At 33.7% G+C, this 27718-nt stretch overlaps 3 protein-coding genes across 3 annotated transcripts; all 3 read right to left on the reverse strand.

Annotated features, from left to right (window-relative positions):
• Positions 1-3862: 3862 nt before the first annotated feature.
• On the reverse strand, positions 3863-10739 carry LOC132565514 (glycoprotein-N-acetylgalactosamine 3-beta-galactosyltransferase 1-like). Its single transcript, XM_060230165.1, has 5 exons — positions 10718-10739; positions 10203-10421; positions 7866-8377; positions 6240-6389; positions 3863-3988 (listed from the first exon to the last, which is right to left on the reverse strand). Exons 1-5 carry the CDS (start codon positions 10737-10739, stop codon positions 3863-3865), a joined length of 1029 nt encoding a protein of 342 aa, XP_060086148.1.
• A 2949-nt stretch (positions 10740-13688) lies between these two features.
• On the reverse strand, positions 13689-18542 carry LOC132565516 (glycoprotein-N-acetylgalactosamine 3-beta-galactosyltransferase 1-like). The gene is made up of 5 exons (XM_060230166.1): positions 18521-18542; positions 17566-17781; positions 16623-17134; positions 14997-15146; positions 13689-13814 (listed from the first exon to the last, which is right to left on the reverse strand). Exons 1-5 carry the CDS (start codon positions 18540-18542, stop codon positions 13689-13691), a joined length of 1026 nt encoding a protein of 341 aa, XP_060086149.1.
• A 3137-nt stretch (positions 18543-21679) lies between these two features.
• LOC132565517 (glycoprotein-N-acetylgalactosamine 3-beta-galactosyltransferase 1-like) lies at positions 21680-25590 on the reverse strand. The gene is made up of 3 exons (XM_060230167.1): positions 25260-25590; positions 23358-24013; positions 21680-21835 (listed from the first exon to the last, which is right to left on the reverse strand). The coding sequence occupies exons 1-3, from the start codon at positions 25588-25590 to the stop codon at positions 21680-21682; spliced, it is 1143 nt and encodes a 380-aa protein (XP_060086150.1).
• Between the last annotated feature and the right edge of the window lie 2128 nt (positions 25591-27718).

A 27718-nucleotide genomic window follows, 5' to 3' on the forward strand; every position in this document is an offset into this window, starting at 1 on the left:
ATACTTCATCCATGATTTATCCTTATTGGAAACTATGTTTGAGCTTTCATCACATCAGTTTGTCTGGTCATCTGACCATTTTTATATTTGTCTATGGTGACATAATAAATTTGTTCCATTTTAAAAGCATACGTCTTTAAAGTGAGAGAATCATCGGCACGTAAATAAATTGCTTATCTTGAAATAAGCGTGGCATCACTAGCATTCAAGTATCGCCGACGGCGGTAGGTAATTGTTGATCGGTAATTGGGTGTATGTGTTTTCTGATGCTGATATGATACATTTTGCAAATATCAGAGACTGAATGTTTTGTATGTCATAGTAATTGACACACGAACAGAAATAGACATTTACTGCATCAGTGACATATTTTACTGTAGATAATGGGTAAAACAACACAGGGTTTGTTCATTACCGCATCGCAATGAAAATAATGGACAATAGTAACATAGGTGTTAACTGGGGGCAGGAAAATGTTAAACAAGATAATGTTAACTGTGACCAGGCAAATGCTAACTTAAACCAAATAAATTTTACTTCAAACCAAAACAAATGTTAATTGTGACCAGATCCATACTAACTGTGACCACAAAAAATGTTAACTGTGACCAGATCCATACTGTGACCAGAAAAATGTTAACTGTGACCAGGCAAATGCTAACTTAAACCAGATAAATTTTACCTCAAACCAAAACAAATGTTAATTGTGACCAGATCCATACTAACTGTGACCACAAAAAATGTTAACTGTGACCAGATCCATACTGTGACCAGAAAAATGTTAACTGTGACCAGGCAAATGCTAACATAGACCAGAAAAATGTTAACTGTGACCAGGCAAATGCTAACATAGACCAGAAAAATGTTAACTGTGACCAGGCAAATGCTAACATAGACCAGAAAAATGTTAACTGTGACCAGATCCATAATAACTGTGACCAGGTCAATGTTAACTTTGACCAGACAAATGGTAACTGTGACCAGACGAATGTTAATTCAAACAAGATTAATCTAAACTTTAACCAGATAAATTCTAACTGTGACCAGAAAAATGCTTACATGAACCAGGAAAAAGTTCATGTAGACCTGATGGATTTTTACTGTAAACCAGGTAAATGTTGATTCAAACTGGATAAATATGAACTGTGACCACAGAAACTTTCGACTAAAACCAGATAAATTTAATCGGTGACCCGGAACGACGTTTAAAAACAGAATATTTCAGGTCACGAAACGTAACATACTTATCTTATTCAGACAACAGTAAATACCAAGATGTCAATATCGTCAAATTCAAACTCAAATTTCATGAAACTGGAAACAACATATGAACAATGTAAAGATTTACCCTCCTTAGACTCTTGAACAAAGCACACGGAGAAGGAGACCAGACACTGTGGAAGGGTGAGCATCCTCTGCTTCATGGACAACTTTCACTATGTCAGTGTTAATTACATTTTAAAGGTATCTTGTTATCGTGATTGTTTCATCCTCAGAAATCGAGGTAAAAGAAACTGAAAATTCCAATATTTCTACAGTAACAGGTGACAGCTGTTACATTAACCGAAGTATTTACCATGTAAACTGTAGTGACTGTTTTGATTGGATGATACGGTGACTATAAGGGCATTTCACGCGATAGGTAGTTCAAGATTTTTGTAATGCTGGGATTTTAAATGGATTTGTATCAATTTATTGCTTTGAACATAATAAATCCATTAATTACTTGACATGTTTTGTAATGAATTCAAATATTTCAAATATCACTACGCTGTATTTTATATCATTAACAAAACATACCTGGTTACTGAGCAGGTCAATAAATCGTCGGAACATATGTTTTATATGGTAAAAACATGTCACAAGAGGATGTGGTTTCATATCATATATTTATCATATATAAATGATGTAATTAACAGTATCATTGATTAGATCGAGATCTTTTGTACTGTCTTCAGTCGCTTCCTTGGTTTCAAAATGTGGAATCACTGACGACTCCTGGAAGGACGAGACAACTGTATGGAGTGTCATTCATTCTTTGGCTGTACTTTTTTGTTTTCTTGTGTTTTTTTTTTTTTTTTTTTTTATTTTTCGAAATCTGTAACCAAAGGTGTAATTTAATGTGTGTCTTGTGTACGATTCGTTTTTCATTATATGATATTTAAATTTATTATAGGTTTAACTTGTATATACGTTAATCTCAATCCTGTATAAAGTACATTCATTGAACATGTAGTTTCTCTTTGCCATCGTCATTTTCGGCGGCAGATATCTATTTCATGAAATAACGGACGTTTTTAAGTTAATATTTCCAATTACAAAAACGACGGACAGCTTTTTAAATTACTATATAATTGTCTTTATTTCGAATATTCACACATTCAGAAAACTATCTGCAGTTTACATTTGAAAATTGCTTATTTACTATATTGTGGTAAGAATAGAAATTAGATTGATGTGTCTTCTTCAATATTGAAAGATATTCTCTCGTCTCGATATGTTGCAACTGAAGTTTGAAATGGCGATTCGCCAGAAGAAATTATTCAATATCTTATTCTAGTGTCATATCGACCCGTGTCAAATGTACTCTTAAATATGTTCATTGCAAGTAAGGGATAGAGTGCTCATAGGTCGAGCATTTACAAAAATCGATGTATTCTACAAGTAATGTAAACATGTCAAATAATTGAGAGCAAGGGGGATAACTCTACATAATGTTTTTTTTTTCTTTTTTCATTCTTTAGATAGACAATGATCAGATGCGTTATGATGGTATTATACAACCTGAAATAATTTCTATCCGCTATAAAGACGCCAATGTATTTTTCAGATATGAGCATGCGCATTGTTAAATAAGCAGAAAGCATCAGGGTATTAAAGATTGGTCTTCTGAGGATCTGAAACAAGTGATTTGATCTTGACGTGATGTAAATGCATTATATCGACATGTAATTATAAAGTTAATTAACATTGAAATATCTCATATCATCTTGGTCTTTGTAGGCTCTACTCATATCATTTATTGTTGCCTCGATCGTAGTTGTGCTGCAGTGGACATTTTCCTTTAAATCAAGTACGATAACCACAGATTTCTAATGTGTATGTGTGACAATCTGTACACAGTGCTCGCCATGTACTCAACAATGAAAAGTGGTCTTGTCGAGATTGTTTTTTTGTTTTGTTTTTTTATGCTGTTATTTTTCGTCCTGTTAACAGCCAGGATCATCCCATAACGTGCCAAAAGTGGATTGCGAAGAGTTCTTTCAGAAAAGCCACAGACAGGTGGTAAACACTGTTTCGAGTCTCGAACCTGCTACCCAGAGATAGATGATGATAAAATCTGTTAGATATCTTCACCAACTGGTAAACGCGTCCCTCTAAGTCTGGAATTATGTTATTGCCCAGTAGTTTATTCAGAGTTCATTCCCAATTCGAGCTGACATTCTGAGCACAGCTGTATGTGTATTTTAATGACATGTTCGTGTACGTAAACTAACATATCTCTTCCTTTTTCTTCATTTTCTCAGAGTTACTCTATTTATGAAATGACTTTGTTGACGTTCGGTGTTATTTCTTTTTGTGTTCGTTTTGATGTTCGTTTTGATGTTCATTTCAAGTGTTTTCTAGCTAGAGGTCCAAAAATGCCCTGAACATGTCAACAAACTGAAACACTGAATTCTCAAAAAGTATTATGTCTCAACAATCCATTTTTAGATATTTTAAACTATATCAAAAGTGAATGCCTTGCACGTTGTGAGAGGAGATACCAACAAAGTCTTCTCTCGCTCGCAGGGTAACGCCCTTTGTTCATCAGGTGATCGGAAAAAGTAATATTTCAAATGAAACTCTGTTTCTGTGCACTTCATTCATTGTCCGCCATTTTGACACCGTAAGGCCTGAGATGGTATACAAGATATTCCAAACCGTACATTAACCAGGATGGTACGTAGTGGAAGGAGATAGCATAATCACTGACGCTGTCTCCACCCTGAAATGTTAAAAAACATTACATTTATTTTAAGTACGGATACAGAATTATGATGTCTTCATCAACCTCCAATCTCGCATCGTAAGGGCGATAACTCTTAGACTCAATCGTCTTTGTAGCACGGATCTACAGTTGAAAATAAACCACTTTTTATTTAATTCCTTAATTTCATTATGTCATTCCCGGCACTGACATCGTAGGCACTGAGATAGTTGATATGTATCGCCCCCGTAATCGTAGTGACGTTTTGAGCTCATACAAATTTAGCGTTAAGTCACGTGACAGGACTGGGGTCACATTAAATCGACATCGAATTTCGGAAAATGCAACCCCTCTGAATACGCTTCGTTATTTGATTTTTAAAGGACGATTAAACCAAGCGATGGGGCATGTAACTACAATATTTACATGAAAAATGTGATATTTTGATGACATATTGTTGAAACTGTTCAGATGGGCACTAGAAATCTGATTGATGGATGTATTCTGTCGGCTAATGACACAAAAACTTCGAAAATTCGGTGTTAATGTCACGCAATATGAATGGATCTCTTGTGTTCCTCGTACACGCGTCTGTGACAAAGACCTTAGTATCAAGTCAGACGATGTATTCAGTCAAAGAAATCTTAGGAAATTTGTTTACAAAGGCATGAAATACTGTATTGGATACTAAAAATATGCTATGAATTGAACTATACGACAACAAAACTGCAGTAAAGATACATCAAATTACTCTCGGGAGACCCATTGCCATAAACAGACTGCATGAACAAAGACGAGTTACTGGTCTCTTGTTTAGGAAATGAAACTATTTAACGTGTTAGTGATGTTGAAAATTTAACACATACCACACACGTTCAATTATACAAAGGTATTGTACAATGTTAACTGTATTTCACACCGTAATAATGAAAATAATATTCGAGATATGATCATGTGGCTTTCGTCAACCCGTTCATCAATATTGTCGTGTCGTAAAATACCGTGACGTCACCGAATTAGGAATTTGTTACAATGTATATTTTGCATCAACATACCTGCGCACGCTTTAATACTGTTCAGCTGATAACAAATCGACCTACATGTACCTAATTTTCTCAATACAAAAGCACACTTACCACCGTCGACTTGAAAATTATTTTGTCTGTGTCTGCAAGCAATTTGATATTTATCTGTGAGAGTATGACGTTATCGGAGGGGAGCACAGCTGTATGAGGTGGATATGCTGTCTAGAAACCTTACAATCGCAATGACGTATATGGCAATATGACATTCAAAAGTACAGTTTTTAATAAATGATCTTCAGAAAACTGTCATGAAAGTCTAAATCAAATAATAGGATCTGTCGAATGTTTTACACAAATATAAAAAATAGAGGAAAAATTCCTGGCTTCACTGGATATTGTTAAATCACCATCAAATTTAGAGAATGGTGTGATTCCGGAGACATAGAATGAAGTTTATATGGTTTGTCTGAAGAAGCATTAATGCTGAACGCTGGTTCAAATTCAACATTGTATCCAGGGTTGACTTGACGGTAAATGTATGTATTTTAGAATGAAGGGAAAATTGACGTAAGCTGATTTGATCTCAAAAATGTATAACATTAGAAATATTCGAAAACATTACAGATTTCAGCTTCATAATGTTGACAGTGTGTTGTCTTATTTTACCGATTTAAATCCTCAAAAAGTTATGATGCCATAATATATGTATTTGATATAATTCAGTTTTGACAATGTTTCATAATCAATAAATCAATCCATCAATCGATACATTGATCAATTAATCAATAGTCAGCTTGGCAACAATAGTATCGTAATACAGATATGTTATATATTATAACTACTTTAAAAACATATATCTTCTTTGGGATAAAAAATCGTTGTTTTAGAAAAAAATTGTCTTTTCGTTGATAATATAATTTTTAGATAAATCTGACCGAACCCACTAGTACTAAAATCCATGTCCATTTTTTAACTGTTTATCATTTTGTGGGTATTTAAATTCGTGGACAAACAATAGTCACAAAATCAATGAAAATAAAAACCTCATGAAAATCAATGATTTTATAGTAAATGCGCACAAAAAAATTACTTCTCGATGAATTGTCAGTAATTATCAAAATTCTCTCAGCGTTCTGAAAGATGTGTTTATAAAAATATGCTTAATTCAATCACCACTATATTTTCTTAAAATTCTAGTTTTAAATGTATTGAAACATAAGTTTGCGATTACGAATGTAACTTACATGCTTTGCCCCGTTTGCATCGTATTTTCGATACCACTCAGGATAATTTCCCAGCAGATGTACCCACGGCTCAAAGCAGTGAAATCTGCTCCTTCCTAAGGAGTCGGTACTGTTTTCTATCCTTACGCCTACATATTCCAAACACCTTCCCTGAAATAAATACATATTTTTCATTGTGCACTGATAATGTAAGATGATATATTGATGAAACGATTAGAAAAATACTGTATCGCTGGTAATTTTCAAGGGTTAAACTTTTCTCGATCTTCTTATAAAACCATCCAATTATGTTTTAAGAAATTAAAAATTCGAGAACTGGATGCAAAAGGACACCTAATACACACGTGTGTGATTATTTTATGGATTAATATTAATAAATCTTGTTGGCCAGTATAGGGTGAAACCCACGTAGTCGGGCAGGTGACCCCATACCTTTTGATTGGGGAATCGAACCCCGGTCGTCTCAGTGAAAGGTTTTACTACACCACCACAATCTCTCTAAAATCACTCTTCAAAATGATCATCCTCATTTAAATCGTAGACATTCTACAAGTTATGTAGAGGTATAAATATTTTGCTTATTTCGTATGTGTTTAGAAATTTACAAAAGTTTTTAAGGGTTGTTTATTTCGAAAATTAAAAGTTTCAAGGTTTTTTTTTTTAATTTATGATGAAAAATCACAGATATCCTGAAAAGACTTTTCCATTTCGTTTTATTTTCAAAGTAACGTTCTTCGCGACTTAATTGAATCCTTGAGAATAACGATAATTAAAACCACTCAAATTAAGTAAAGTAAATAAATGATAGAAAGAATAAACAAATAGGTAAATAAATAGATAAATGTATGATAGCTGGAAGATATCTAATACTGTCTTCAGTAAATACAAATATATTTCACAAGTGTGTGTAATATTGTGACACTCTTGTGTCTAATATTTTTGTATATTTCACTCAAGCTGCTCACTCGTGAAAGATGCTGAAATATTGTGACACTCTTGTGAAATATATTTGTTATTACTGAAGACACTATTAGATATTCTATGTATTACATTCTCACAAGCAAAATAGCCAAAATAACTGGCATAGTTTGAACAAATAGAAACTGAGGAAGCTGACTAGGCTTTTCGTAGACACTACTCACTTATTGTAATTTCGCAGTACGCAACAAAATACTGTCTGTTTTTTAAAGCATTAACAATATATAAACATAAAAAATATTATTGAATGTAAAATTTTCTATCATATTCACATTGTTATTCATTCATGTCAGGTCGCTGTTGATAACACGAATCCCCTTGAAATGTCTAACGTGTTAGCTCCACAATCAAGACGTTCGGCTGGGGATTGGATTTGATCTCGGATAAGGTAATTAGCGTTGTATTGTTCTCTGACTATCGTGGAAATGAAAGTTTACTATGTAACTGAAGGTCGTGTCAAAAGTAAACAACCCCTTCAGGTTTGTGGTTTTGTGTTTTTGTACCAGGCTTTATGATTTGTTAATTTTATCAGATGATTTGTGTTCTCTCTTTTCATTGGCGTAAATCTGCACTTTTATCAATGAGATATTTCTCTATATATCACGGGGAAAATGTAATAAATCCTAATTATTTGTATATACTTCTTACCACATGCACATCCTCATCATATCCTGTAATCCAACACTTTCCAGACGGAATCCCTTTTACGACGAGTCTGCGCAATGCCTCTTTACTCATCACATAGCCGGCTCCCCCACTATGGTACCCTTGCTTTACGTGTGATTTGAAATGCTGTCCGAAGTAAACAGGCTCATTGGGAGAATAAGGTTCCAACAAATGACGTAAGTTTTCCATTATGACGTAGGTGTCATCATCAGTCTTCAGGAACCAGTCCGAGTCGTCTAAGTGATATTTGTGTATATACTGAAGGGCTTTCATCGCTTTCTCGGTAAGATGTCCTCTTCCTTCACTAACGTTAACGCCGACGGTTGGAAACGTTTTGTTGGCAACAGAACTTATAAACAATATTTTGTTACATCGCTTTGTCCACGTGTTTTTCACGTGTATAGTTTTCGTGTCCAGGTTAGCCTGATCAGTCATGACGTAGCAGAGCACTCTAACTATTTGTTCCAGTCCTTGTGCTACAGTGTCATCGTCATCTACAAGGAATAAAATCAGATGTCATAGAATGTCGCCAATCACACAAGCAGAAGAATACGAAGTTAACAATTGCCTGAGCTGATCTCAAAGCTGAAGTGAAACTAGGAGATTATATAATAGAAATACTGGTCGTGGCCATAAGACTGTTATAGTAAACCAGGAAGCTAATACAGTTAATGTTTATTGTAACACAACCTAAAACGGTATATAAGTGACTGTGGACTTAATTAAGAAACTTCATAAAAGTGATCCGTCAGAAATAAATCATTATTTTTATATGTCTAAGCCATTTTGATTTTTAAATAACAACTACATGGGTGTCGCAATATTTAGATTTATCCGCTGAAATGTTGTCATGGGTTAGGAAGTAGTTATGGTCGCACACTTTTCCTATTATAAGGATTTCCTATTTTTCTTTAATAAACGTCCGATACTGTCGTTATTTAGCTTTGCAATAAGAAAGTAAATAACCCAACTGTTGAACGTAGAGCACATATATCACCGCGCCAACAGTTATTGAAAGACACATCATCAACTCACCTTGGAATACAATTTAGCGTCAAATTTCAGTAACATGCACCATCACACAGACAATTACGTACAATGTATTTCAGGGTTTTGGTGATCTTCGTGAAAATCGATAAAACAAGTATCCCATCTCACTTGAACAGTACTTAAGTTTTGGATTTGGCTTTCTACCTTTCTAACGATCATAACTAAATATTTTGTCTCTATGCATTTTCTCACATGATCTTTTTATTGTTCATGCTTTCAATAACAATATGTAGACGTTCTGGCTCATTTGATATTGTTCCATTCATGTCTTCTATAATATGTACGCACCCGTCACAGAATCTGGGTTGTTTTGCCATTTTTGGTCGTGAGAAGACATCGTTAGAGATAATACCTAAAATGCTTGTGAACCATAATTTACACAGATGACATTAAAAATACCTACACTAGTCTATTGCACTCGAACTTCCTGTAAAATTTCATATTTTCATAAGAATCAAATTCAGTAGTTTTCTAAGACATAAACATTTCCATTGACAATTAATTGTATAATTCTTGTTCACACAATCACTGGTACTATAATCCATGTCAACTTTATCAAATCGTGGACATATTTTGTGGATTAAGAAAATCAACTGAAAAAACATCCCCACGAAAATGAATGATTTTACAGGAATTTGCTTTAAGGAATCTGTGTTCCGGATATTCTTCTTTTCTTTATCCCTGTTTTTCTCTGTTGAAGCTACATTAAACATCTGTCCAAAGTTAAGCTTATAATTAGTCTAGTGAAGGGTGAGACTGATTTGATGTTAAGTATTAAAATCTGATCAATTGTCATTTGTGTTTATGTTAAAGTGTATCTATTTCTTTGTTTTCGGACACTATCGAATTTGTTGTCGCCCAGAACAAAACTCTCTGCTTATTTGTTTGTTTATTTCTTTTTTCAAAATTCCAATGGACTTGTAGTCTAGCACAAATTTATCATTCAGAAATTGTTTATTGTTTAATTATGACAATTTTGTCTTTTTGAAATACAGTAAAATGTTATTAATCTAATTCAAAAATGGATAGTATACTGTAAATTATGTAATTTCGTGGGTCCCCAATTTCGTGGTTTTCCAACATCACACATTTTCATTGGCACTTGATTTCGGGGATAAATTTTGCTCACAAAATCCACTAGAGCTATAATCCATTTCAACTTTTATTTGTTAATTGTTTTGTGGACATATAAATCCGTGGATTTAGATTGAAACTTAAATAAATCATCCGTGAAAATTGATGATTTCCCCGTACTAAATTGTTACCCACCTTGATGGAATAAAACATCGTTGCCCTGCCAGCCGACAGATAACTCTGTATGGAGACCTTTTTCGTGTCTTGTGCTCCTTGTCGATGTATTAGGACATACACAGCCAAGTTGTCTGGTGTACACACTAGTTAGGACGGACGTAGAGTCGCGGATGAACTTTAGATTCGTGAAGAGAAGCACCACACCATATACAATTGTCAGGACCACACAAAACCATACTGATATCAAAGCAATACACCGACATTTATACAATCGAAATCGTGAAACACAACTTAAAATTGAATGGAAATTATGATATAGATGTGGATATAGATATAGCTAGATATAGGTAAATTTAGATAACATTAGCGGCGAAAATATATGAAGGATGATAAAAAAAAGATCACCAGTACTCCTGTTTGCACTGGGGTACAGATCATAATGACTGAGGGATTTTAGTCGATTTCCCAGTCGACGACTAGAAAGTGCTCTTGCTATATATGTCTATATATACTGTAGCGTAGAGACATCTTACGTACTTTCTGCGCTGATAACATGGTTATGACAGAAGAGGACTTTATTTATTTATTTATTTATTAATCTAGATATATCCATCCTGTAATATTAGTAGAACAGTACGCAAAGTTACGATTAAAGAATGGCTGGTTCGGATTTTTTTTCTGCAACTAGTTATAAAATCTTGCGAAACACAATGATATATCTTTCTTACGTTAATCTAGTGAATGTCCTAGAATTAAGGGACACCATTATTTACTAAGAGTACGAATTTTCTCAAATTAATCATAGGTCTGGCTTGGAGTATAGTTTAGTTGATGCAAAAAAACCTTAAGTTGAGAAAGACCATATAGATTTATTAAAATTACATTAGAAACATGGGATAACTTTAATTTAAGTTTCAATAAATAAATAACATACCTATTTTAGTTATCAGTAAGTCAAAATATTACTTATAAGAAATGGTAACTGTAGGAAAAAAATCCTAACACTTACCGTTTCTGCAGCTTGAAAACATTCTAGGATATCTCAGTTAACTGGCAAATCACCAGCATGAATTATATATATCATTCCTATTACTATTTTCTGAAATATCGTTTAACAACAAATCCACGTCATCTACATGCTTGAAACGGAAGGTGAAAAAATCTGTCATGTATTGATTGCCCATCAAACGAAAAGTTAATCTTAAATTTTACAAAATAGAATTTACGCTTGAGTACTTAATAAACCCGTGAATAATAGGCTTTTTAGAATATATATGAGGGGGTCTAGAAATAAGACTGAAAATGCATTACAAACGCATGACGTGTGTTTGAAGTAAATATTGTTATACGACGTGAAAATAGAGTGCATTTATTCCGGAACATACATTTGGAAAATGTATATGAGGAAAACAAAATTTCCTAATGATGTAACAGTTATACGCAATAAACGATTGGCTTTAATAGGAAAGAATACCATTATGAATACTCCCATTATGATCCTCGTGTTTTTACAAATATCTCTGCATACACCTGAATTGATGTCGGTGCAACCTGTCACCTTGAACAATAACTAAGAAAAGACCCACCTATTTACTTTTACCAGCTGTAGCATATGATATTGAATAAATACAAGTGAAGCGATGAAAATGGATAAAACAGCGAATATTTCTTTGTTCAGATCCGATTGATTATTTTGATTTTGATGATTGTATCATGTGTTATCATATACTAAAATGAAGTCAACTGTTTAAGTTATTACATGTATACAATAAAATGTGAATATGCAAACGCCTGTTCGTGATGATCAGCTATTATCATTTTGATCCGGAGAGCTAACTCTACAGGCACATTTTAAATAGATAGATAAATAAATACGTAGATAATCAGAATCAAAATTTGTTCCAGATCTAGAGGATAAGCTGCTAAATTACAAGAAATTATTCTAGGATATATTCGAAAATTATCATCGCTATGTAAGAATACAAATGATATTCTATATGACTTGTTTTTTGTTTTATATTGGTATAAAGTTACTGCCATTGTTTTCTTTGAATATAAAGCAGGTGAAGTGTGTATGTGTTTATAAATTTCAAGGAATCTCCTGAAATACAAGAATACGGCTAGGTGTTCCGGTAGGGTAAGCGGCTTCATCGACGACACTAGTCATGTAAAGTTTCTTTCACATCGCATCTTTCACATACAACGCTTCCGTATAGTCGACAGTCATATTGTTGTTCCGTCGTTCACATTTTCTTGAAAAAAAACTCTCATAACAAGAGTACAAAGGTCCAAAATTATCCTATATATATTCTATATTCTACAATAAATGTGCTCTCTTTGATATGCATTATTCTTTAATTTCAGGAGATTAAGTTGTGGCGCACTTGCTCTTCACCATCCATGTGCTCCTTAGAATCACTGATGAGCTGTAGAAGAAGTAAACAGCTGTATGATGCGTTTTGCTGGATTGTTGGGCTCTACAGTTTCTTTAATTGTATTAAAGGTGCGTTTACTTGTTTGTCTTTTGTACAATCCTACAGCAGGAGAAAACAAGAGCATTCAAGATGAACCAAGTTTTTCTCGGTTGCCTCCTAGCTTTCAAAATTGTGTCTCCTGGTATCATTGACGAGTCCTAGAGGGACGAAACAGTTGGATGCCCGTTTAGTACACAAAGTGTGCTGTCAGGTTTAATTCATTCGAATACGGTTCCGGACATACAGTACACATGTACTTGACGTTGTTCTAGGGTCATCAGATATGTATGAAAATTACAAAAGTTAAATGTGAGAAAAACATACAGTTCGATGTCACCATGTAATTCATTGCTTGGCTCTGCTATATCTAACTTTAAATTGGTTTTTAAAGGAGATTTTCAATTTTGTGTCTTTTGTACAATATTTGCAACAACAAGACAGTAAGTGTTGTAAAACGTTTTCTTTTTCATGTAGTTTCTGTTACAAAATATTGTTTTTTTTGTTTTGGTTTTATTTTTTTAGTGTTTTTAGTGGTGAGCTTTGGAGGGCCAGTGACATATACCCAAAAATTTCACACTAACAGATTCATTGGATAACAGGTAGACTATGTGATAAACATAGACATGGAGTAAAATCATTAAAATACAGGTTTTGTTTCGTTCCAGAATATTCTTTGTCATCTTTACTTTATAAATAACATTTTACTAATCACGCTTACATATCCAGAGTCGGATCAAGAAACATTACCCACAATATATGACAGGTGTTTGAAAAGTATTTTTTGTTTTATCTAAGTTATCACAAACACATCCATACAATTGCTATAGAGGTACCTGTTTATTAATACACAGAAATGGCAGAATTACAGATAATTAAAAAAAAAGAAAGGAAACGCAAAATAAAACTTCAACATCACGTAAAGTGTCTGATTCCCTTGGCACTCTATCTCTTTTGACGATATCAATAAAAAAAAGAGGTCTTGGCACAACGATATCTGTTCAATTTCTTCAAAATAAAATCGTGTCTTTTTTCACTCTGTGTCCGCCATTGTGATGCCGTAGGGCCGGAGTTGGTATACAAGATATTCCAAAACGTACATAAACCCAGGCGGCACATAATGGAAGGAAATAGCGAAATCACTAACGCTATCTTGGCCCTGAAATGATAAAAATGTTCTGGTAACATATCGCATACAAAGTGTAAACATAGTACTGTTTCTTCATCGAAATCATTTAATTATCACATGTTCAAATGAACGTAATAGGACACCAGTATGAAACTTGATTGACCCAAAGAAAAGCACATTGGTTAACACTAGATTTTAAGCCTATTGGGCTATCTATTGCCTGCTACAATTCTTATTGACTACGAGAGCACTATAAAACATTTCTTTAGGATTCACCCATTCCAGAATGAGTGTAAGAGTGTAAGTGAATAGCTCCTCTAAATACTAATTTAGAATTCAATACAGTTGAGCCAAAATTGAATCAAACAACATCATACAGCGTGTTAGACCTTCAAGGACTTTTAAGTGATGTTAAGGGCTTAAATCGTGACGCGACTGAGGAAATTGGTCGAAAGAGATTTCAAAACCCAGATAGGAAGATACACTAACACAAATTGCAATAGATGTCTTTAATTCTCATTCCAATATTTTCAGAATAACAAAAAAAAATATGAATATTGTGTGTCAATTAAAATATGGTATATCTTCTCGTGACGTGGGAATGGTAACTCTAAAACTCACTAATTAATCAACTTTTCAATGAAGTTGTACATTTTTTCCAAGCCGGAATGAATCTATAGAACAAATGAAAACGAGTCTGTGAAGATTTTTAACTACTATTTCAATTTATCAACTGCATTTAAAACGTTACAGTACATGTGTTAAATATTCCAGTTCGTCATTAGCCATCATAAAGCATGCAAAGATCTCGCTTTTAATGTTTAAAAACGATACTTTTGTTTTCATCAGTTCCTGGAACAAATCGGCCTTTTACAAGTACCACAAACCGCGTTCGGGTAATAAAAGTTAACTTTATTGTTAAATGCTGAACAAGATAATTAGAAAACAAAAACAAGCAAAACACCAAACATACCAAAACGAAATATCAAAATATGAAATAAACACCCACTCTTCGACTGAAATGTTCCCAAAACTTTACATCATATCTAACATTGGCGGATTTCGTGAATACTATTTATCCGTGAAATGAAGTTTCCACCAACAAAGTATTTTTATCTACGAAACAATTTAAGGATTTCTCAGTATACAAGCAGATAAACGTCTACATATGAAAACTTTGATATATATATACGGTTGACATATTTTACTCACATATTTTGCTCCGTTTGCGTCGTAGCGTATGTACCATTCAGGATAACCCCCCATTACGTGTTTCCACGGCGCAAAACAGTGAAACCTGCTCCTTCCCAATGAGTCGGTGCTGTTGCCTATTCTCACACCAACGTATTCCATGCAGCCGCCCTGGTATGAAATCATAGATTTAAAAAATCAGCCTTTAGTGCTGAGAAAAGCATATGATTAAGGTAAAACCTTTTAAAGATCTGTCTTACATGAAGGAGGTAACTCATTTATTTCCTTATGTGATATCAAGTAAAATGTTTTCTATGGCTGTTTCATACTTTTAATCTTGTTCTCGTTTGATAATGAAACATTTACTTTGTAGAATAGAAGTTCTTATAACACATCCAGTAGAAGATCATGACGTTTCGATGATTACACGGTCACTTTCCTCAGACAAACTGACCATACTAGACTGAAATTCGTAGTTAAGGAGATGTTAAGGAATCGACCAACGTTTTCGTCTGTATTATAATCTCATGTATATTATGGTTGAAAATAGTGTGTTTTGTAAACCTCGTCACACTGTAATCTTGTACTGATTGTATCGTAAACCTCGTCACACTGTAATCTTGTACTTATTGTATCGTAAACCTTGTCACACTGTAATCTTGTACTGATTGTATCGTAAACCTCGTCACACTGTAATCTTGTACTGATTGTATCGTAAACCTCGTCACACTGTAATCTTGTACTGATTGTATCGTAAACCTCGTCACACTGTAATCTTGTACTGATTGTATCGTATCGTAAACCTCGTCACACTGTAATCTTGTACTGATTGTATCGTAAACCTCGTCACACTGTAATCTTGTACTGATTATATAGTAAACCTCGTCACACTGTAATCTTGTACTGATTGTATCGTAAACCTCGTCACACTGTAATCTTGTACTGATTGTATCGTAAACCTCGTCACACTGTAATCTTGTACTGATTGTATCGTAAACCTCGTCACACTGTAATCTTGTACTGATTGTATCGTAAACCTCGTCACACTGTAATCTTGTACTGATTGTATCGTAAACCTCGTCACACTGTAATCGTAAACCTCGTCACACTGTAATCTTGTACTGATTGTATCGTAAACCTCGTCACACTGTAATCTTGTACTGATTGTATCGTAAACCTTGTCACACTGTAATCTTGTACTGATTGTATCGTAAACCTTGTCACACTGTAATCTTCTACTGATTGCATTGTAAACCTCGTTTCTACCCAATGAGATGAAAAACTGATTCATAAAGAAACTATGAATATTCTATGTATTATCTTTTGCATACACACTTTGGTACATCGTTTGGTTAACGTTTCCCAACGTCTGTCGAGTTCGAGATAATGAGGTTCGATTGTATTTCGTTTTACATTGAATCCTTACCAGATATCTCGTTTAAAGTCCAAGATGCATTGTGTAAAATATTTTAGCTGCAAACGTAGTTATTTGATTTGTAAGAACGAGTGAAAATGTAAAATGAAAATGATATGTTCACTGTTGAATCTTAGTTTTCATTGTAAAAAAATGTTCCTGTACGCAGTGTTTGACAAATTTGCATGAAATGCGTTAAAGGAAACCTGTTAACTGATAACTGGTCTCCTCACCATATGTCTGTCTTCCCCGTATCCATCTATCGTACATTTTCCGGACGGAATCCCGTTTATGACCAGTCTACGCAACGCCTCTTTACTCAGGACATATCCGGCTCCCCCACTATGGTAACCTTGTTTTACATAAGGCGTGAAATGATGTCCAAAATAAACCGCTTCTTTTGGAGAATATGGTTCCAACAAATGACGCAAGTTTTCCAAAATGACGTAGGTATCGTCATCTGCTTTTAGGAACCAATCTGCGTCGTCTAGGTGATGTTGATAAATATACTGGAATGCCTTCATCGTCTTCCCGGTGAGGTGATGACGTCCTTCACCCACGTCGACACCAACGGTCGGAAACGTACTGTTTGTCACAGAACTTATGAATAACACTTTGTTACATCGTTTGGTCCATGTGTTTTTCACGTGTATAGTTTTTGTGTCCAGGTTTGTTTGGTCAGTCATGACGTAGCAAAGCACTCGAACACTTTGTTTCAGTTGTCGTGCTACCGTGTCGTCATCGTCTATACCGAACCAAAAGGGAAAAAAAGTTAGTGATGTATATATGACCTTAATTAAATGATACGAAATGATTATATTAGATATAAATTAATCAGCCAAGTTTGAAACGTCACTTGGTGTTAGCAAGTTGCGGTTGGCATGAATTAACAAATATTGAGAACCAATAAATGAAACTATGAATGGTTCAAGTAGGGAAAATAGTCTGTTCGTAAGAATTGCAAAAATGCAAAAATGAATGATATAGTAGTCCTCCTACTTCGGAAAAAAGTCCTACTCAGAAATCGTCCACGTCACAGTGTAACCATTCACCATAGCATGCTATGTGTATTGACATTTGGTATGTATACGCTTTCAAGTTTTCTCATAATTAATCTGTTATCCGTAATGTTTTCAAGAACGATCAATTGCTAGTTAAAGGATGAACATACACTACCTTTATGGAACAAAGGGTCACCTTCACCCTGAAAGACTATGGGTGTGAGTTGGTCCATTCTGTCTTCGTCATTTACAGGTGGTACTTTCGGTGGACATACACAGCCGAGCTGTCTGGTCAGGCTGGTTAAAGCGTACTTGGAATAGTGACTGTACTTGAAATTTGTAAAGAGCAGCACGGCACCGTACAGAATTGTTAGGACCATACAATACCATGCTGGCAATAATGTAAATAGACTTATGTTACTTAAACTATGCTTAAATCGTTTTGTCTATCATGCAGATATTGTTTGAACTTTGAAAAGATTGGTTTTTGTAAATACCTGCGTCATCGTAAATTGCATACTGCAAAATTATAAATTTTCGCGGTGCTCAAATTTCGTGGATTTTTTTTAAAAAATGATAGAGTGTTGTTTGCATTTTAGTTCGTAATTACATCTTTCTCCAAAAGTCCACCAGCACCATACTCCATGTTAACTTTTAACTCTTTGTTATTTCAATGACACCAAAAAACACGGATATAATGTAACCATGACTTCAACGAAAAGACATTTCCTTCGAAAACAAATACTATTTTACAGTATCCAGAGGAAAGGCAGGCAGTGATATGAATTAACATTGTCGTTACAAAGGTAGGTAATACATATCAAAGCACTTAATGTTGTATTATTACCTTCTTCAGCTCACGCAAGAATTAATTTAGTATGACACACTGACAATTGAGTTGTCATTTAATTGATTATAAAATGCTAAATTTTGCTTCATTATTTTGATTTTTAAAATACGTAACTATTCAAACTATTCTTCTGCAAATAAAACATTTTAAAAAGTGCTACTATTTCCCAATGAATGTCTTAAGAATTTGTGGTTATATGTTCATTTTGTCAATATATAGAATCCTCTATGTTATGATCTATGATTGTACAACTGATCCTGATTATCACACTCAAACTTACCTTTTCGAGAAAACACATACATCCTCAGGTAATTCAGATTATCTTACAACCATAAGTAATGATAAATACATTCGTCACATGTTTCCCTCCATTGTGAAACATTTCTTAGCAATAAATCAGCGTTATCAACACTATACGAACGGAAAGAGAAAATGATGTATGCGTGTATTGATTACAGAACACTTATCCTGATATCCATAAGATATCGACCGATGTTTGTTACTCGTGAACTCTTTATGAGGGAATAAGATGAAGCATAAGGTTAGAGTGACTATGTGCTAGCATACATACAACAATACAATAATTTTCTATTCCAAATGTTATGTTCCCTCTTGTGTGTAAACTATGGTTGTCAAATTTATCTCGCAATTTTGAAAAATTCAGTTGAAATTGAACCAAATAGCGTTTATGTATTAGCGATTACATGCCATTTTTTTAATCAATCAACAATTCCTTGTTTTCTAAATAATAAGAAGTCTCGTTTGTGAAAACACTTCAAACTTGTTTTTATCTATCAATTCATTTATTATTTCTCAAGTAGGAGAAGTAATCCATTGATACAGCATACATGGAAATGTCCATTTCAAATATTAAATATCTTATCGACCTTAAACGTAAAAAAAAAAAATTGTCATCCATTTGTTAAATTGTTAATATTCTCCCTTATGGATCCTCTTTTAGGATGCTTATCATTTACACCTGTTACCTTAGATCTAAGAACAGACATCGCTGAAAAGATGTTCGAATCTTTCATCCAGACCAGCTGTAGCATAGGGTATTAGTTTACCAATTACATTATCGAACATGTATTGTATACAAAGTACATGTCGAAGCTTTTGCTTCCTTTAATATATATCAGGAAAATGTTCACCGTCAGGTTAGCATAAGCGATCATATTCTTATCCCACCTGTTGCTATAAATAATATTCTTTGTAGTAATTATCGAGCGTAACTGACAGATTTAAGACCATATATCGACTTTTTCAAAGTTTTCTTGTCACAAATAAAAATATTTGCATAATAGTTTGTTCTTGTCTGGGATTTAATATATATATTGAACGCAATTTTTAACTGAATGACTTAATCAAAAATAAGTGATTTTCATTTCATCATTTGATGTTACCAAAATAATCTTGTCTGCAAATATTGTTAAATTTCCTTAACACAAAGGACTAGGCTTCCATGATAACAAGAGCTTTTGACCAATCTTCAACACCATATTTTCAAAATATATTTTTTTCTAAAAGAACATTTGATCTCAAACTGCAAGAACTGAAGCACTATCGTTAAAAAAGATTTAAAATCAAAGCTGAAATATTCGAAGGCCGAAATCATAAAAATGATCAGTTTTCCATTGACAACATCTTCGTCGAGTTGTCAAGACATTTATTGACCATGTCCTGTATAAACCCGCCAGAATTGGAAATCAAAGACAAGACAGACTTTTCTTCATCAGCTCGGTCCTTTCTTACAACGAAACCAACTATGGATATTTTCCCTAAGCTGATTTGCGTACAAGAAGTCATTAACTGAGGTACGAGCTCGTAACACAGAGTCATGGAGAAGTTTTACGGTCGTCAAAGTGATTTTATCGAGAAATATTTTGTTTCGTTTTGCGGCATAAAGCTGAACGTGTTTCCTGCTTGTTAGTTTATCTGTTGGTTTGTTCTCATTTGTGAACATGACATTACTTGGATTGACCAAAGCTTACATGACGGGTGTCGTCGATGACGCAAAGGACGCTTACTCATCCGGAACACCTGGTCTTACTAGCCTTGTATTTTTTATGGAGTCTCCATGTAAAATCTCTTTTTGTGCATTTTTGCCCTAGATCTATTGGATTTGAATTTGGATGATGATAATGTAGACATGTTGGTTTTTCTTATTGTTTCAACAGAGAGTAGCTCTAATGTCTGATATGAAATACTTCAGTCCATTAGTCCTCGGCTTTTACTGTATGGATTGTGTTGAGATGATGAAAATAATTTCCTGTCATTATTTGATGTTGCCTAAAACAATCTTGTATCTCTTGAATAAGTATCAGATTTATGCATAAAGGGTGTACCTTATTCTTATACAATACTACAAATAATGTCATTTGGAGTCAATAGTTGTTACTGATTCTTAACATTGAGGACTAAACGTAGTGCATTTGTCGTGCAATTTGGAAGAGGTGCATCCGTACTTATAAACAAAATCTGTTCCTATAAGTCAACAATTCATCTTTAATTTCATCGACGTATGAAATACGACATTGTGACATAGATTTGATATCATATCATGTCAATACAGTTCTGCTCTTTCAGCGTGAACTATTTTCTTAAAAGTGTTCATTTTGTAGGAAAAGTGGGAGCCACAACACATTATTATACATTGATTTTCGTGATCTTTCAATAAATTAACTTGCTAAATTACATTAATGATTTGAATATATTCTGAAGGACAATTCAAAGAATGTAAATGGGTGTACAAAGAAAATGTGACTGCATGTTTAGAAATTTTATTCAAAATTATTTTAACATTGCGGTTATGAACGATTTGCTTTTGTGTATAATAAAAAGAGGAACATCTGTTAAATTTTGTTCCTACCATGTCACAGATGATGAATGAAGGTCAGAGTTACAATTGGTTCGTGTCAGTTACAAGTGCATTACATCTCTTGCTTGTAACTAAGCTCTGTGTATTCTGTTAAACTTGACTTTCCCGTGGATTTCCATGAATTTGATAAATATCAAACGATGATGATTATTGTAAATTATGTAGCATGGGTCTAGGCCATTCGCGAAGACAAAATGTTTCTCGATTTATAACCCTTTTAACTGTCACATGTTTGGAGTGGTTGCTTATAAATGACTTATTTGTCTTCAGATCACGATTAAGTGTGTGAGACATGATTTTTTACCATTTTCCGGTTTAAACATTGCCGATCTGATTTCTGGTCAGCTCAAAGTTAGAAACATAGCGACGATGTCAAATGTCAACACTCTGGAATTATTTGCCTCGGTTCGTTGAGACATCACACTCTATCTGTTCGCGACACTAAAAGACTGCTCTCCATTGTCTCAGCTGCATTGTCTAACGAATTTCTGTAAAACTGAGACATCTGTAGCGTAGGACCAATGCCTTGTGTCAACTCCCTGGTAAAATGTGTCTGAGATATTACAGATGACTATGCAGGATATTCAGTGACTGATGGCTTTTGTCAATACCATATGGACGAAGATGGTAGATATAAAATTCCAGTTTATACATGTTTACCTTTAATGGCGGTGCCACTTGGAACGATATAGTGTAGTCACTGATACTATCTGTACCCTGCAAATTACAAACAGAAAAAAATAAAAGTTCTAGCAATATTCCAACTAAGGATCAACAATATCTCTTCCGAAGTCAACTTCATTAATTGTGATTGTTAAAATTTTCAATATTTTGGTCATAAATAACACTGAATTATAAAACAAACAAATGGTAACCTAACTTCATTAGATTTCCATGTTAAGGATATCGTTTTATATAAATCAGAATACACTACAACATCTAAAAATCCTAGGTACAGAGACATGTATATGCATTTGGTTAACACGGATATACGTTTACATTTGTAAACATAAACGTACATATTTTAATCCTTTGATCATAAGAACATATTGAGGGGGAAAATTCATGATGGCATTCAGACACATTCATATGATATTTAGTTTGCATGTAAATTGTGTTGGTTTTCTAGTCCTCATTGACGTTCATCAGAACATGGTCCTGTAAAATATATTTCTCGATGGTCTAGATTGTTACGATTTTACTAAACAGAATGCATTGTTTCTTTTATCTTTATCTTTATTGATGCGACTTATTTCACAACTTCATTTCATCCTCAAAAAAAAAGAAATAGATAAAGATGAAATATTATAAAAGTGTAATTAAAATAGCAACCGTAACGGTAGTCGAACGATTGTTTGACCAATCGATTGATGTAGATTATCGTGTTTATTTCTACCTGTTTATACAGTTTACAAATAAATTGATGCTATCTAACAAATTAGATGAGACGTAAATGCTTACAAACTGAATATATTCCATGTTATAAATTATTGTCATGTACATTATCTTAAATGATATATCTGATTCATATTTACTTATTCATGCATGAAAGGCTGGCGAAAATAAATCTACGTTGCAGTTCCTAATTTTTTCCAAAATAGATTGGAGTGAATGCCATCACATCTGACGCTTGACATGCATTATGATGTAATTTTACTTTAGTCGTTGTATGTTAAACGTATAACGGCTTAATATGTGCTACATATCTTTGGCATGCAATGTTGTCTAATCCTTAACACTTCATATTTATGCCTTAGTAAATCTAATATCCATACAAAATTATACATTTATGTGTTTTATATTGGATTAATTAGAATAATATGTTCACTTTTACTTTCAAGTACTTTTTGTAAACTGATTGTTCTGTGCATATTTATTTTTGATGTTCACTAGATGCAAATGTTTTATTTATGATTCTAGTCAAAAAAGTATGCATTTTGAGGCTCGTATTAAATCATTTATTAGACGTGTGTTATATCAACAGTCCAATTGTCATCTTCTGTATGATGAAACCTATTTGTGAGGGATGTATTATATTTATTTCATTGACACTCTTAATCCAAAAATGTATATGACAATGATGAATTAACAATTAACAGTAGCGGGAGTAGATTTCAGTTACATATCCAAGAAAACGGGTGCCCAAGATTTTTTTCTCTCAACTTAAAAAATTAAGGCACTATAGAAATTCGATTGCACAGTATCGTTTTACCTTCTTTTAAGAAATAATTTACCATACCTGTTTTGCTCCATTCGCGTCATATTTGTAATACCATTTAGGAAATACGCCGGATAACTGTTTTTCAAGATCAAAGCAGTGAAATCTGCTCCGCCCCAGAACATCGTTTGTATCTGTTGTTTCTATACCCAGGATTTCCATGCATTTTCCTAATTCAACATCGACATCTTCTCCATATTGACAACTTTGGTAAGACGAACCGCTTATCGCTAAACGGCGAAGTGCCTCTTTACTCAGGACATGCCCTCCTCCTCCACAGTAGAATCCCTGCTTTACAATGGACTTAAAGCTATGTCCAAAATACACGGCATCGTTTGGAGAATACGATGACAGAAAATATCTCAGATTTTCTAATATTACAAATGAATTATCTTCAATCTTTATAAACCAGTCGGCATCAGTAAAATGATTTTCAAATATATACTTAAAAGCTTTCATTGTTTTTGCAGTAAGATGTTCCCGTCCCTCGGGGATATTGAATCCAACCGCTGGGAATGTTAAGTTTGTTTCTGAACTAATAAATAAAACTTTGTTGCATCGCTTTGCCCAAGTCTGTTTCACATAAGTAGCCTTGGTATTAAGATGTTTTGTGTTTGTCATAACCATACACAAAACTCGAACATTGCGCCGCAGCTCTTTAGCTACTTTGTCATCATCTGAAACATTAACATTTTTTTCGTAAGTAATCCGAATGATATGTATCACCCCAGTAGCAAACACTTTGAACGTTTTTATTGTACATCTGCCAGTTTTAAATAAGAATGACGTTCCTCAATACTCCAGGGGTTATGATCAATTTCTATGCACACCTAGAACATGTCATGGCAAAATTGAAGACACGAGTGCAGTAATTTGATTGGTTCCAGGAGAGAGAAAAAATCTTTTGAAGATGAAAAAGAAGCGACACCAAACTTTAAAGCCATCGCAATTACCGTGAAGCGATCTCGAAATTCAAAAGATCAAACTAGTCTTTTCGTCTTGTTCACAAAGTGCTGTATATGGAGCCTGCAGTTCTGCCATGAAATGTGCCAATGGTGCAGAGAGTGAAAGTGATCATAAAAATTTGAATTTGAGTTTTGAATGAACCAAACATACAATTTTATTGTAAATTATTTACAAAAGGATCGGGCACAAGTGATTTCAACTTAAAGTTGCCCTTTTCCTCAATACATTACAAAATAAAAACATCACAATATCAAGCCATCAAAAATTTACATAAATATTGGCTAATATATTTTTAAAGAGAAGGGAGGGAGAGAGAGACAGGTGGGGTGGGGGATGGGGGGTGGGGGGTGGGGGGATGGTAGAAGAGATGACGTCACTGGAAGTAAAATTATAACAGAGTTTCATGGTTAAAACCTGTTGCTACTTTTTATAAAAAAAAAATCAGAATTTGATTCAAATGTTTAAACGTTGGAAAATGACATTTCTGTGAACATTATAACGCTGACATTCAATTGATCATAACCCCTGGAATATCGAGAATGTTGTCACTAAAGTGGATCAATGACAATATAAACGTGTTCATGTAAACGAAACCCAGTCAAAATATCAATTTTCTTATATTTTATATCCTTACCAAATAACAGGAAACTTTTAAAAAAATACAAATATATATCTATATCATCGGTCGATATCGTCCCCTGTCTGAGTTTTTGTCATTTATGATATTAATGAAATTGCATTAATAACCAGCATGCTTTACACCTATATATCTCGTTCTGTTAGTTTTGAACTGTTCTCAGCTTGACATTCAGTATAAACTTTGTTTGCCTTCCACGGTAATATCAAACTGTCAGTTAGAGACTATCAAGCGGCCTGTCCAAGTTTAAAGAGTCCGAGAATGGTGACACTATTAGAATACCTCTCCGAGAAAGGAGAACATAAAACTATTATACATACCGTGATGGAATTTAGAATCATCAGCTAATACCATGTTCCTGGTAGTGCTTCGGGTAGGGATTGTATCATTCCTATAATTGTCTTTTTGTCCAAATTTCCGTGTTCGTCCAGTTTCCTTTGTGACTTGGGGAGTATGACTTCTAAAGTGTAAAGACCTGTTATTGTGTGTAAACTCAACACTGCCGATGGTGAAGACGAAACTGTTTATTGTTGGGTGATAAATAGAAGATAAACTAAACACCACAAATCCAATCAGCATACCAGTAACCACACCGAAACCCAAGTTCAAGCCAAAGAGTTGTGATGTACAACCTGAAATGAAGTACCGCATTACTTGTTATACTGATATACAGTTTATTGAATAGTATTATCCATACAGCAAAAACAACACAGAAAGTAAACAATGCCAATAGAATTCTCTTTCACACTCAAATTCGAGAAAACAACTGGAAATATGGACATATGGACGTTATATAAACTTTACTTCAAAAACCAACAGTATCAACTAAAAAATCTACAAATATAGTTTTAAACTCTCAACGTGAAAAACTACCTAACATTATCAAATAAAAGCCGATTATTCCTTTTTCTCTTAAAATACGTAATACTCGGTACTTAGAGATTAATATATCTAATATAAGTTCTTAGCATTTATATTTTATCTGTATTAGCGAGTACGATCTGTGTAAATTATCTAATAAAACAAATGTATCAGAATTTGTTGCAATAGAAACAAGAACACATACATGCTGAATGAAAACTCACCGTTATAGAATTTCATATTACGAGTCATTATACACAAATGTATCCTTTTGAAATCGTTGTTTAGACTAGGCGATCGCATACGATGTCAGAAAACGGTCGGTCTAAATACCAATAACATGTAAAAACACATAGTTATGGCAACGGACACGTGTATATACAGTGGTATACCGACTTGTATTATTAAGTAATGTCCCCGTTGTGATATACATAAAGTGTACTATATCAGCGAGTGTTCCTGTATATATATATATATATATATATATATATATTAATTGTTTCTCTGAGCGTGTATGGTTACATGGCGTTGACAGTAACTATTAATAACTCGTCATCACATCTGTCAAGGTCTGTAAATGGACATTTAGTGTGGAGACATATAAATATCTACACGTATCACCATAGTTACCAATTACTATGAGGTCATGTATATACAACGCTTTGAGATGAATGCTTACTACGATAATCATAATTAAATTGTGCATTTAAACTTGTAAAACCCTACTGTGTATTTATGTACTTACAACGCCATTATTATCCGAATGCATTCTCAATAAATACAATGGGTAAAATATATTCTGAACAAGACCAAATGAAAAATAGCAACAAGAATATGGCTGATTCTACAAAATATTTATTCCAATCCAGATTTCATATACAGCCTGATCATTTCCTTTAAACCTTGTAATCTATTTCAGATTTCATATACAGCCAGACAATTCCCTTTAAACCTTGTAATCTATTTCAGATTTCATATACAGCCTGATCATTCCCTTTAAACCTTGTAATCTATTTCAGATTTCATATACAGCCTGATCATTCCCTTTAAACCTTGTAATCTATTTCAGATTTCATATACAGCCAAACCATTTCCTTTAAACCTTGTAATCTATTTCAGATTTCATATACAGCCAAACCATTTCCTTTAAACCTTGTAATCTATTTCAGATTTCATATACAGCCAGACAATTCCCTTTAAACCTTGTAATCTATTTCAGATTTCATATACAGCCTGATCATTCCCTTTAAACCTTGTAATCTATTTCAGATTTCATATACAGCCAGACAATTCCCTTTAAACCTTGTAATCTATTTTAGATTTCATATACAGCCAAACCATTTCCTTTAAACATTGTAATATGTTTCAGATTTCATACACATTACGACCATTTGTATTGGCCTTTCTATCATAAAAGTGACATTTGATCTGATTCCAGTCTATATATCAGCTATAAATATCAGTGACTGTACCTACCATTCCAATAATTAGTCTTATTCTCTTCCTTATTATAAAAGGGTTGATTGTGATGTGAATCTTAATTGCTTGATATTGTTTAAAGTGAAATTGTATTAAAAGAGGAAGTTAAATTATTAATAAATCAGCGAATGAAATGTCTGCTGCTAATAGGGTTATATCTTTAAAACACAGGTATTGCAGCCCACTCAGGAAGTCGGTGTGAATCGTTTTCGTTTTCATTTGATCGAGTGTTATTCATAACATTTGGTTAGATAGTTAAATCAGTTATTCTAAAGCTCAATAATTAACGAATCACAGTTCATTTTACTCTCCTTTCCATACCAAAACCAAAATGATTTTTGACAGGCGAATGAGTCATATGAGGTTTTTTTTCTATGTTTCCTGACAAACACTTTTTCTATTTTCATAATTCTTAATGTTTATATACCAAAAAAATTGA

The sequence above is a fragment of the Ylistrum balloti genome, unplaced genomic scaffold, assembly GCF_031769215.1.
Source record: "Ylistrum balloti isolate Yb309-2 unplaced genomic scaffold, AGI_CSIRO_Ybal_v1 Utg369724, whole genome shotgun sequence".
NCBI classification, from domain to species: domain Eukaryota; kingdom Metazoa; phylum Mollusca; class Bivalvia; order Pectinida; family Pectinidae; genus Ylistrum; species Ylistrum balloti.